Source organism: Anopheles cruzii, chromosome 2 (assembly GCF_943734635.1).
Source record: "Anopheles cruzii chromosome 2, idAnoCruzAS_RS32_06, whole genome shotgun sequence".
Classification (NCBI taxonomy): Eukaryota; Metazoa; Arthropoda; class Insecta; order Diptera; family Culicidae; genus Anopheles; species Anopheles cruzii.
The window spans coordinates 48,129,934-48,143,473 of record NC_069144.1 but is presented as its reverse complement, the minus strand read 5'-3'; the positions used below and the strand labels follow the sequence as shown (position 1 = coordinate 48,143,473).

The following is a 13,540-nucleotide window of genomic DNA, read 5'->3' as shown; positions in this document are numbered from 1 at the left end:
ACCCCCGCGATGGACAGGAATTCAAAAATCAGGGGTCAACGTGGGGAAGAAAGGTAAAAGGTGGCAAAGTTCGTGTAATTAATCAGGACCTTTCCGCGGGGTCCGGTGGCCAACAAAAACGGGGGGCCCCGTTCCGATGGAGGCGCCTGGTGCCGTACCTTCTAGAGCCGTTTCGCAGGCGCCCACTCTCGGTGCGGCGCGCTGCTGATTGGTCATGCATGAGCCCATAAATTTAATTAGAGATCAAGTAAGCCGCGGGCCAAGAAGGCAGTAGTGCCCTCCGGGGGCTGGGTCCTGCAATCTGTTTCGCACACACCATCGCCAGCGACGGAGTGCGTTTCGGACCATTTCGGACCCGGGACCGCCCGGGGGACCACCGGCGTGGCCAGACCGAGGCGAGGCCGTGTGTCAATGTCGGGCCGAAAATTAGTGCGATGAATTATTAAACATTCACACACGGACACTTTATGTGCACAATCCGCACCGGAGCGTACGATAATCGGGCGTTAATATTTACGAACCATTTGCTCCGTCACCTCGGTTGGGGCTGGGAGGTCGGGAGCGTCGGGCTCCACTTACTGCCGAAGCAGCCAGCCACCGACCACCGACGCCTAAGCTCGGTATCTTTAAGGCCCCCCCATATGTAATCTTCACTCGCCACTTGGCTGCTGCTGCTGGGTGGGCTGTGAGATGAGTTTTGGGACCGTTTACGTTGTCGTGCTATGTTTGGCCAGGCGCCTTCACAATGACCTCAGCATCGAAGATTGGAAACCCAAGAAAAGAACGACAGTAGACACGGCTGGTGTTGGGCCTCCCGCCCCCCGGTGCACTTTGCTTATGATTTAGGACCGTGCGCTATCTCGCCCAGCAGCCACAAAACCGTTCGAAGGAATCTTCTCCGAGCCGTGCGCCGCATTGCACAAACATCCCACAGTAGCACAGAGTTTGCCGTGGAGTAGCTTTCTCGCCAACTTCAACATAAAACCGCACGGTTCCGCTCTATCGGCCCCCGAGGCGACCGTTCTGGAGGACACGTCCTCAGAGTGTCGTGTCTTTTGAGCGTCTTCTTTGCATCGCCATCGATCTCTGTGGCACTGATGAGGGAACACTGTTTCCAGGGCCAAGTCCATCTGTTCCCCGATCTGTCCAACAACACGCAGCGGAGGAAGTTCTTTTGCCAGTATGTGGCACCTCCCCGACTGTTGCGTCCTATCTTCTTCCCATCGGGGTCTGCAAAAACAAGCTGGCAACATTGATTGTTACTTCGCCGGTGTGGTATGTGTACATGCTCACCCGCAATCGTTTTACGCTCCTGTGGCCCCGGCTCGGCACCAACTCGGGGTATTCACTTCTGGGTGTTTAATTTTTTGATTTATGCTTCTTTGCAGTCGTGCGTTAAAGCCGTTTGCCCATTGAGGCGTCCATTGAGCTGTAGAGTAAATTGTTGCCATGGTTACGCAGTAGGCCTCTGCAGTCCTGCGGATGACAGATGGTGTATGCCTTTGATGCACAGCATAATGGGAGTTTGAATTTATGCCACAAGATACATATTTATTGAACCGGAAGCTGTGAAATTTTGCGGCACCACACAATGTGGAATGTGCCCATATGGTGAGATGTTAATGTGGTGAGTTGCAAGTGTAACTTTCAATCAAGATGTATCGTTTAAGCTCCATCAATTTGCAGTTGGACGTTTCACAGCCTGCTACAGCGATAAACAACACGGCGAATAGCAAACGAAGCCTCGAGCCAGCGACTGGATGCTGATGGTGATGTCCCGTGGATAAAATATTTATCGGTAGCTGATTAATAATTTAATTAGCCCGAGCGCCACGGGATACGACCTACTCTCTCTCTCTGTGGTCGTCCTGATTGATGGCGGGCATAACATTATCGCTGACTCCACTCTCCCGCTTCCTGGCCTAATGGATGCCACTCAGTCGACTCGCTGCGTAATAAAGCCTTCAACATGTGGCCGAACCGAAATGCGACGTGGCAATTATTGTAAACAAAATGTTCAAACAGTAATTTGATTGGCGGCGATTACTCTAGCGACCGGCGATTCGCCAACGTCCGCGGCTATAATGGCCCGCGGGTGAGTTATCGAAATCACATCAACGAATCGGAACCGCAGGCTGGTTACCTCGCACCGAGTCGAGCGAGTCTATTTGCATCGAGCCCAGATCAAACGCCTACAATACGGAGGCCTACGGCGCCCCGATGCGACGCCATATGGCTCCGACAGGTGGATTTATCTCGACTTTTCTGACTCCTCGTAAAACCTCGAACGATCCCTCGAACGACCAACGATTTCTGGTGGTATGATTTCTTGTACGGGGGCCGCCAACATAATCCGACCCACTCGGAGCCACACCGGTCGGTGTATCGGTGTATGTTGGGTAAACAGAGTTGCTACCAAAATTGGATTTCTGCATCGGTAGAAAATAATCGTTTGATGTTCCGGAGCGCACTCTCCGGGGCTCGGTGGTCGTTTCATTTATCATCGCCATCATTGCCCTCGTCCTGGCATTCGGCACTCTTCGGTGGAGCTCTCGGAGGAAACTCTGGCTCTGGTTTCCATCAGAGAGCCGGGGCGTCGATCGTCAATTAGAGTGTAATAGCAATTTGTTTCCCGTTTTTATTTGGCGACCCACCACGGGACCTGCCACGGGAACGACTGATTCCGAACCGTGGTGTTAAGGCCTGTGAATCAAGGCCTGTATTTAAAGACACCAAAAATGAACCCAAACTGTGTATAGTTCGAGCCCTTCGAGCCCTTGCAAGGCCTTGGGGGGAAAAGCCATCCCAATGCCATTTTATTCCCTTTTTCGCTACTTTAAGCCACAACCCACAGCCAATCGCCCATAGTGTGTGCACCGTGTTTCGCGGAGTAAACGCGGATTCGGTTTCATTTGCGTCGAAATTAAACTTTTATTACTTCCACAATCCCGGCCCGGCCCACCGGACATCAAACGGTGTTCGGCGACCGGCGTTTGGTTGGAAACTAACTCCAGAAATGTGATTGCGCAGCCGTGGAAGGAATTCGTTTTATGTCCTCTCCTGAATTCGTTTGGCAGGTGAGCGTTTCGCTCGCGGAATTCCGCCAACGTTCGGGCAATCAAAACCCGTGCCCCCACCCCAGACACCGCCAGCATCTGGTGCTTGAGAAATTAATCAACTTCCGGTTGTTTATTTGCATAAACGCGTTCCGGAGTGAGCTATCGAGGAAGCGACGGAAGAAGAGCGGCCACAACCGACATTCGGACATTAGTTCACCGTTCACGCCTTCCATCAACTGCTGTTGCTGCTGCGTGTTGTGCTTTGCGATGAGAACCAAACGATTAAAAATCACTGCCAGCGTGTCGTCGTGATCGTTAATGTTACGGCGGAAATAATGGCCGCACCATCTTATGCTGTGTTGTGCCTCGGGAATCGATGTTTTGACAGCTCCAAACGATCTTGACTGTTTAGTATGTGGCTGTTCTCACTGCGTCTGCGGTTCGTGGACCCTTCCGTTAAGTGCATTTCCGTGACGTTCCTTACACGGGAGTGAAATTCAATCAACCGCACCAGATGACGAGCGGTTATCGTTGTGCCCGTCTGTGCTGATTGTCCTCGGGGACCACTAGATTTGACATCCGGAACATGTCATTGGGGTAGGGATTTGTTTTCTGGCCCGATTCTTCTGTTCGCCGTGGTGTGTGAGAAAGTATCGGGCAACGATTCGTTGGCTCTCCGACCGACGTCGACGACGACGTTTTGGTCGTTTGGGGATTTTTTTCTCATTTCTGCTGCTCTTGAGCGGTGTGCTGTGACTCCAAAGAAGGGGTTCGGATCGGTGCCGGAGATAGGTGCGCCCAAGCAGTGGCAGGCGGGCGTTTCATATGAAATTTTGCTCCTTCTCTGGCGTCGGCATATGCTACCGACGGTGCGTCGCCAATGCTGCTATTTTTGGAGTGAAATCCAAACATAACTCCAAGGCGGGGCTCACGAGAAATATGAGCAATTGGCTCGCCGTGTTGTTTGTGTTGTTTGGAACTGCATCGAGCTACTGGCCTCTGACGGGAATTCATATCGCCCGCGCGCGCCCCTTCTTTGGCGTATCTCGGCGGCCGTAGTCGTCGGTGGCCGCGCGCCGGCCGAGAACAACTTTCGAATTTGTTGTAATTATAAAGCATAAACGGTTCTGGCCGGCTCCTGGCTTGGATGGTTCTTGGTACGTGCGGTGCGTGGAAATTGTTTGGAAAATTATCAGGATCGAAGCAGAAAGCCCTTTTAAATCTGGTGGAGTGCCTTTGGTGCCATTTTTCCCGGAAAGCCCGCCATGGCGTAGCCAGCCGTTGTTTGTGGCATATTAATTTCGGTCCAAACCCGACCGGGAAGTTCCGGTGAACCACAACAAAGATGTTTCTGTTGAAGTCGGCAGGTTTAGGCTGAATGTTTGGAGGATTGAAAGTAGGTTACTAAGGGCGCACTGTTTGTGTGTTAGAGCGATGGTTCTAGAGCACCAAAATAGCCATAATTCCGGGCCGAAGTGTTGGCTACCGAGTTCTTCTACGCTACGGACCCACCCGTTAACCGTTTCCCACGGTTGCGAGGGCCATTCTTTTCCCATTTTCCCCGAGTGCGCCACAGAGTCCTGTCACAGCTGGCAAGCAGCGCTATGCACCCCTTCGAACGATGCATTGTTGTGTTCATCCGGATTGTTGCTGGCCACACACAGATGCTATCGGTGAGAAAAGCTCACCGGACCGACAGAGAACCAATTTCGCCGCCTTTCGGCATTTGACGGCAATCCCGGTTCGGTGGGTCTGAGAGAGGGGCCACGCCGACGGACTGCAGTGAATTCATTTTTAATAAGTGAAAACATTCAGCTGCCGCACCTGTTTTCACTTTTCGCAATCCACGCCGAATTGCTGACGGACCCTAACCAGACACACACACGCGCACACGGCCGGGACCCGTCAACAGCAGGTACTGTTGAGGCCACCCCTTTTTCCCATGTTGGCGAACGAACAACGAACCAGAAAATTGGCTCACTTCCGTGCCGCCTTTTCCCCTTTTCGGGAATTTTGCACCGCCGACGTCCGGCTATAAAATTAAAGCAAACAGAACATTAATTAAAACCATCGTTACTTTGACACCCCGGTCATTTCTGGCCACATCAATGCCACCGTGTGCAGCGGGACATTATTTAAAGATGTGAGCGAATGGAGTCAAAAATATTATCAACCGATCCGACCGATCCGTCAGCTCCAGCTTTTACTCCATATTCTCGTTTGGGCCCACTCTCTACTAAGCCCATTACCGGGAGAGCCCCACGGTGATCGATTATCTTGCGCCACAATCGGCCATCATTCACAGCACCGCTGACAGCGTAGTGTCAACAATTATTTGCGTCCTCCCCATTAAACCGGGGAGGATGCTGCGGGGAACGATCGGGCGTGAAGCCCACCACGAACCGGGTTCGTGATGTGATCGTCGCCGTGCCCCGTGCCGTAACGGAACGTGATTAGCACGCGTCGCGCTGTTGCGCCTTCGCACAAACATTAACATTAGCGGTGGTCCCCCCAGCTGGCCCTCGAAATTATGTTGCCGGCGGGGGAGAGCATAACCGGCCAACGACCGGCGGCCTTTCGCGGTGATCGCGGCCGCGTGATCGAGCAGCCGCAACATTTTTCACTAATTTAATGACCAAATTTGATCAACGGCCCAACGGGTTGTGCTGCGCTCGACAACAAACAAAGCATTAATTTCCTGTTTTTCCGGTCCCGTTCCGCGTGTCCCAGTTTGTCTCGTAGCCCCGGGCAGCATCGGGCATTAGAGCGGAACGTGTGTATGCCCCGGGGCCCCAATTAATGTATAATTTATGCAATTATTGATTCGCGAAAACACACGCACACACACACGGTGATAATGGGCCTAATGATTCGGGTTTTTTTTTCTTCTGACCATTGTTTGATTGATGGTTTCGATGTGATGCGTTTCGGGTGGTGCCCCGGATTCAACCGCCCCAATCGCCCCTTTCATTCGGGGCGTTTTATGGTAAACTTTTTGGCAATGGAGCTTTTTTTCTAAACCGTATCATTTATGCTCTTTTCGGAGTCCCAAATAAACCATGATTGACACTGGCCCCGTTCCGCTTTTTCTCGGGCGCGTTTTTTCCTTTGTTGGGCCTCCAAAAGTCCACGGACTTGTTGGCAGGGCCGTGCAGTCACCGAATCCGACCTCCGATCGGCGATCGGCGGAGACCTTATCATCGCTCCGCAGGGTGGGGACACCGCGTCAGCTTTGCACCGCTGATTGGCAGGTTCGTTAATCTTGATAATTGCCAACCGACCGGTCCCGGGCCGCGAGCGCGCCTGAATGCCGCACTCTGCGGCAAACATAATGCTACATTTCTAGGGGCGACACTTTGTGCTACCCAAAAAAAAACCGAAGCTAGAAACGGAGGCCAACCACGTCGAGGCGCGGTCTCGGGTGGAAGTTTTGAAGCCTTTTTTATTCCGTTTTTTTTCACGGTGGACACACTTAAGGTCCGCTTCGAACGCGCGGCCGGCAATTAGTGCCGTGTGGTCGTCCATTGGCCCGACACAGGATCATTAGAGTCCGTAGTCCTCACGGACGACGCGAGCTTTGTGGCCAATTCAATCAGCTGTTTCCGGGCCTTGATTGCACCTAGCGTTCCTCGTGCAAATAAATCAAGTGCTTCGATTTAAACCCCGCGGCCCCGGGTTCCAATCCGGGCGGGCGGGGGGCTCTACCCAACTATTTAGCAGATAATTTGGTAGTTTGCTCTTCAAATTAATAAGTTCGCGTCCATTTTCGGGCTTTTCGGGCGCGAAGCGCAGCAGGTTCCGGTGGAGAAAAGTTTTCTCTCTTTCTCTGTCATGGCCACATTGCTTCCGAGCCGGTAAACGGCCGGTGACCGATGGTGGTCCGTTCCGGCAATTCCGGCGAGGAAATCAAGCGAGTATTGTTGCCGAGTCTGGGAAGTTTGTCCCGTTTTCGCTCCGTTTTTATCCGATGCCGGCCGGTAGCTTGTTGCCATTCTGTCCCGTGTCCTGTGTTGGTTTGCTCTTTGCTCGGTCGTGGGTTTTTTTCCGTGTACCGGAAGCGGAGCTAAAAGCAAACGGAAAACTCCGTTTTATGCTCCGAGAAAAGAAGGTGGCCAGAACATAGCCACAGCGCGCCAGCAAGTTGGAACAAAACACCCAGCACGGAGGAGCGGACCCGAAGTCCGCCACGTCCGCCCCGGTGGAAATGTGGAAGAAAACTTTATTACGGCCATCATATCGGGGCGATCGGGGAGCGGGCCTTTGTTGGCGCGTTCGCGCGTCCCTTCTAATTTGCGGTTTTCATTTCATATCAAACCGCTCTTCTGTTTATCGAATCGGGCCAAGTTGTGATAGTTTTCCACAACTTTCCATTGCTCCCGGGGCTCCCGCGAGGATGGGCTGGAACAGAGTTGAAGCTCGCGGTCTGCTAAGCCTTAAATCCGTCAACGTTTATTCAGTCCGTGGTCGTCGTCGTCGTTGGTCTACAGCTTCCGTTTTCCACTTCAGAAAAAGGACTTCCGATTCTTCCAAGACGAGAGCGACAAATGAAAGACGCCTCTGAGAGTGTCCGGTGAGAGGACTCCTTCCGGTGCCGGAAGCGTGTGGCTGAAGTGGCTACAATAATGCGGCACTAGACACACTCCACTAGCCGGCCCCCTTGAAGCTGGCTCATAACACTGCCAAGACCCCCGTCATCGGGCCGAAGCATGTTTCGGTTCTTGGGTCCGATTCCTTTTGAAAACTGCTGACTCAGGACTTGTGAGGGTTCTCAGGCGGGCAGCAGCTGTTGGTCGAGAGTTGTGGGCCCCGAGCCAGGCTCTGAAAGTGGTCAGAAAGTCATCGTCATGGGTCGATTCATTTACACGGTCCCCTTTCGGGAAGACTTTTTGGAGAACGCCGGACACCGACTTAAACGGGGAGCGAATTCTGCGGACGGATTACATCCGCTTTGAAGTGATATTACTCTCTCTCTCTCTCCCTCTCGGTGAAGTGGCAATAAAGCTGTAACCAGCGCGAGTGCTTATTGACGCTACCGGGCGCCCTGTGGGTTGCTCCTTATCGTTTATCATATAACGGTCTCGACGTTTGCAATTGCTCGGGCGTTAAATGTCCTACTGCGGATACTACACTCCACGGAGTGCACATCTTGAAACTGCGCTCGACGCAACTGCTTATTCCACCTCATTTCCCGGGATTCCCGGCAATGGTCCTTGAAACGACCGGCGTTAGATGTCGTCCAAATGGCGATGTGCCGTTCTCTCGAACCACAGTCGACAGTTTTATGCGGAATATTTCTTATTTATGCACATTCTATCAGCCCATTAATGAAGAGAAATGGCCACACGGCCACAGCACTCCTGACAGAGAGTGAGACAGGGCACCCCAGGTCCAGACGCCTGTCCAGGGAGAACGCACTAAAACCGAACGCACCCTCTGGGGTGTCCGCTCTCCTCCTTTGGGGCGTCGTAAAAAAGGGCAATACCAGACGGACGACGGAACGACACAGAGTAACCGATCCGTTAGTGCCCGGCCATCCCCGGTCCGTGTCCGCAAAAGGTTCCTCCGAGAGCGCCATAATTCTTCATGTATCGTGATTTTCCATTTCAATTACACACAGAGGAATGCAGCCGCAGTCTGACGAGCTGGAGGCTGATGCTTGGTGGTCGTCCCGCCTCTCTAGCGGACATTCGTCGATCTGTTTCCGGTTTGCCACGTGCCACCGTTGTCTTCGGCACGCACCCTCTCGCTTCTTCTGTCGGGTTTCGCACTCGTTTGTTTTGGGAGGTGCCGATGGGATGGACTCCATTAGTCGTAACGGCTCTGTAAGCCGTACGCCAAACAACCGAACCGAATGAAGTTGCCGTCGATTCCCTTGAAGGCGCGCGCGCGCGCTCGTGATTCATTAGTATTGTGGCCAATTACTATTTTTATTTGGTTTGAAGACTGAACTTGTTCCCGGAAAGGTGGGTCCACCTTTCAGTTCGTGCTCAATGTGGGGTGTTACCCACCGAATATCTGACCCACGAAAAACATTGCCCATTGAAAGTGTACGACGCGGGCAAGTGAAAGGCACGTTCGGTGTCGTCCTGCTGCTGCCGCTGAGGTAGTAAATGTGTCGGTAAACAACGCGCACACACACACACAAAAGGGCCACTGCTAATGGCCGAGTTGTAAGCACAACTTTTCGGCCTCCGTTTATGATTCCCGGTGGCAAAGAAAGAAAAACAAACGGCGCGGCGCGGCGAAACAGCGTGGCAAAGTTTTCCCTTCCGGAGGCCGCGCCCGGGCCGAAACGAGGACTCCTCGATGTAGGGCCGAACTGGGTCTCGGTTCCGGGCAGGGGGTACAAGGACACACGGACGTTTGTTTACCCGGCAGTAGAATGGTAATGAGAAATTGATTGCAAATTCCTGCACGAGGTCACATAGCATAACTCCCGGACCTAATCCCGGGGCGGGAGGTTGACTCCATTTGAATGGAGTTCTCCCAAAGGTGTGCGGCCCCCGGGGGTGGCCCAACCGCCCAGCCGGTAAATCATATTCTGCTCGCCGCTACTTCATTGGAACTTTTATTTGTTCGCCAACATGATGATTCCGGGTGCGCGAGGTTCCACTGTTGTGTCCACTCCTGCCCCTGGTGCAGAACTTTTATCGCAACCATGGAGGCGTGTTCCGTTCCTTGTTCCGTTTTGCCCAGGCAGGGACCGCCCAATATCGATTCTAATCAGACCCCACGGAAGGCTCTCTCGTTGTCCGTGCGTGTTACCGGTGAGGACACCGGCCGGTTACAGCGGCCTTTTTTGCGGTCGGTTGCGCCAGAACCGCAGAAATCGTTTTGTCCGGAGAGAAGAATTGTTGGTCCCCGGAGCGAGCGGACCCTCCCAGCGAATTATTGTAGTTCATCGTTGCCCGAATGGCCGGTGGTTTGTGTGGCCAGATCTGCCAGAAGCAGCATACACCACTCCCTACGATGGGAAAAGAATAAACTGTCAGTAAAGAATGGGGCTGGTAGGCACACATGGGCCACAATGGCGGAAGGAATCTTCCCTCTTCCGGTTGGCGGCCTAGTCCGGACGGGGTGGTTCTGCAAGGGTGCATCCTTAAGCGATGCCCGGAAGCCTCCGAAAGAAACACGTGACGGGGGAGCGCCGCCGTCACTACACGTGAAGGAATGAATCCGGGAACGGCGCCCTCGAGAGCGCCAACCTTCGTGGCGCCATCCGGCCAACGGCGACGCCCTCTCCCGCCTCCCGGCGGAGATAACGCATTCCAACGCACTCGTCGGAACGCCAGAAGCGAGCGGGCCGGAGGACGGGCGAATAAAAATTCATTAAAGCACCATCATCGTGTGTCCTAGCCGATGGTCGCTTGTGGCTACAAAGTAAATAGAAATCAATTTCACTGAAGTGAGGCCGTTGTGTTCCCGAATGGCCGGAGTCGATGTTTCCGAATCGATAGAACTCTCCCGCGCGTAACCGAAGCGCGGGACGTGTTTTTGAAGTTGAAGCGGCCCTGGCGCGTCACCCCATTATCAACCCGTGAGAGTCCAGTGAATCGAAAGTGAAATGATAGTAAGGCTCGATAGACGGAACGGGACGACAACGGCAAATGGCAACCACACAACGGACATGAATTCGTAATCAAACACGAAGCGGGCAGATTTTATCATCGCCGATGGACAGAGCGCCGAGCCCAGAAAGTGTTGACATGACACGGTGCGTTCCGTTTTTTTGGGATTTTTCGATTAGTGTAGACTGTCACAATCACAAAGGGGCCTCAGATGCACCGCGGTGTTCCCCGGGTTGTATGTGGCTTGAAGTCGAATTTTAAAAGGTCGCGCAGTGTCCCAGACATATTTTCCGGCTCAACATTTTTCTGGTTTGACGTGCGCCCGAATCCAATCTCTGTGGGTCTGGTATCTCTGGTCTTGATTGAACTAAATTAAATGCCTGGCAGCCGTGGCAACGTGGCTGATGGACTTCTCCTCTGGAGGGTCACCCACCGAAAACCCCGAACCCGAGAGCCCCGTTCCACGATTCTGACCATCAGTTTTAAATACATCAACCCCTCGGTCGGCTTGGGGATTTGTTGTGTGGCGCAACCCTCCCCCGGGGTCTAGCCGCACCAGACGCGCCACAAGTTTAAAATGACTCCAAATCGGAGCAAGATAATTTATCTTAATTGATAGATTGGAACCGATTTACACACCCACGACGAAGGGGGCGGCGGCACCGCCTTCATAGCCACAGCCAGCAGCGTTTGATGTCCGTCGCCTGACGTTGAGGGGCTCGTGATTTGGGCTCCGCTCAGTTAACGATGAGTAATGACATTCGCCAGTGGACACGGTGGACACGGAACTTTTCGGTCAGAACGCGCTACGCGCTTATTAATTACCGACTGCGCTCCGTTCTCCAGGAACAGCGTCCTTAGATTCATAAATTGGCACTGGAAATTGCCAACAATCAGTGGCGGCCGGCCGGTCTCGTGTCCGCTGTCGTGTTGATGCGGATTGAATGCAGCAGCCGGCACTGGCCGGCATTGGCGAACTGCAACCAGCAGCGAGCAGAGCCCCTATATGGTCTCACTTTGGTCCCGGGCGGTAATCTGATTTTCCGCCCCGATGCCATTTGGAAGACATTAATTTAATTGAGAAAGCCGACGCCGCCGCCAGCCAGGACCCCCCGATTAGTGCACTTTGAGTATGCTGAACGTGCGCTTTATTGGCCGGCCGGCGCACGGAGTCGGAACAGGGAAAGAGTTCGCTCGAGAGAAGAACGCTCTTTAAACTGGTAAACGTTTAAGTGGCATCGTTTGGAAGAGGCGCACGGCGCAAGACACACCAGCGCCATTAATGTAGGTTAATTTACTGCTGTTGCTGCTGCTTCGAGAAGGAGAACTCGCCGAGAACGGCGCGTGGAGAGTGCATCAACGGGCGCCCCTCCGATCTATCGGTTCGGTTCTGCAACGGGTTGGTAATGGTTAGAATTAGTTACGAGAGCCGTACGGTCGTTTATGAGTACTTCCTTTCTAATGACGTGATTATGGAAACGCGAAACGGCCAAGGCCAGGCAGTGGCGTAATGTTCTACACGGCCGGGTCTCCAATCCGGGAGATAGGCTCTAATTGATGTTTCGACATCATCAATCAGTGCATCGGCCTACTAAGACCGCCTGATTTTTGGTTGCCTACTAAGAGACTCGTCATGTTCCTCTCTTGACACTTCTTCCCTAGCAGCCCAGATGACATAACACAAACTTGCGATCGAACCCTTGGTACTATTGTTTATTGGAGTTGAACAGAATTGGACTCACGTTAGTATTGTGTTTCTGCGCAGTTTCACTGTATGTTAATGGTTTGTTGATCAAAGTAATTCTATTGGGCACTGTCGTTGAATATTTGTTTTCCAGAACTTGTACTTAAACGATGCGGCCCTTCAGGAATTCAGGACCCTCTTGCTCCGTAGCGCCGATTTGAGACCTACGACAGCCGAAGTTGCGAAAACTGCAGCGACATTTGTGAAACGATTTGTGGTTGTTCCTGCTTTCGCTCTGCTGCGTTATCTGATGGTTGCGGCTGGGCATCTCCTGCCAATGGCAACGGTGGATAGTGTTGGTCCGCGTTGGCCGGATCACTCGGAACCAGTGTTCCTGTCGACTCGATCGAGAGCCCATTACATCCGGCGCGATCGAATGTCTGTGCACTGACGGGACCGCACCGTGCCGCATCTTGTTGGACGCCACTCTCCACTTCATTGTTGCCGACACCAACCGGGTCGCTGCTGGACGTTTCGAAAGCATCTTTCGTTTTCGTGTCGTAGAAACGACTCTGCATCTGCTCCCTGGTGCGCTTCCCAAGTTCCGTTCCAAAGAAACGCTTCTCCAGTCGCTCCGTACTTCCGGGGCGTTTCGTTTCCAGTTCTTCCTTCAGCTTGTCCAGACACACATCAAGGCGCTGCAAATGGTTCGCAACCTGGTCGTGCATACTAACGGCTAGGCGAAGCTTTTCGTCTGAATCCTCGAGAAGCTGTTCGTAGCAGTCCCTGATGACAGCGAACTCGGCATCGGCGACGGCCGCGGACAACTCGCCTCGGCGGCATTTGCGGAATAACGAATCGACGCGTCGGTTTAGATCCTCGGTGTTGCTTTGGATGGATCGGTCGATCTTTGCCGTCTCGCATACCCCGTACAGCAGCTCCTCCGGCAGATATTCAATCGAGTCCAAATATTCCCGCAGCTGGCTATTCATGTTGTTGCTGACAATCCACTCTAGACTTGGGTCACCAAAAACAATTTTTGCACTAATCCCTCCGTAGGCACAGTTATCAGGGCTTTAGGTGCTTATTACGCGGTGTCAAAGGTTGACAATGGCTTCCTTCTAATGTTGGGCATTCTTTTCAAGTGTCTCACAGTACAACAATATTGGTTGATGCGTCATTCGCACACTAAATAACTCGGACGCCAACACACGCACACACCTCTCAAG

General features: G+C 53.0%; 1 protein-coding gene across 1 annotated transcript; it reads right to left on the bottom strand.

The window, feature by feature from the left end:
* Positions 1 to 12,535: 12,535 nt before the first annotated feature.
* Positions 12,536 to 13,303, bottom strand: LOC128266861 (uncharacterized). Its single transcript, XM_053003650.1, has one exon. The coding sequence runs from the start codon at positions 13,301 to 13,303 to the stop codon at positions 12,536 to 12,538; it is 768 nt and encodes a 255-aa protein (XP_052859610.1).
* Positions 13,304 to 13,540: the final 237 nt, after the last annotated feature.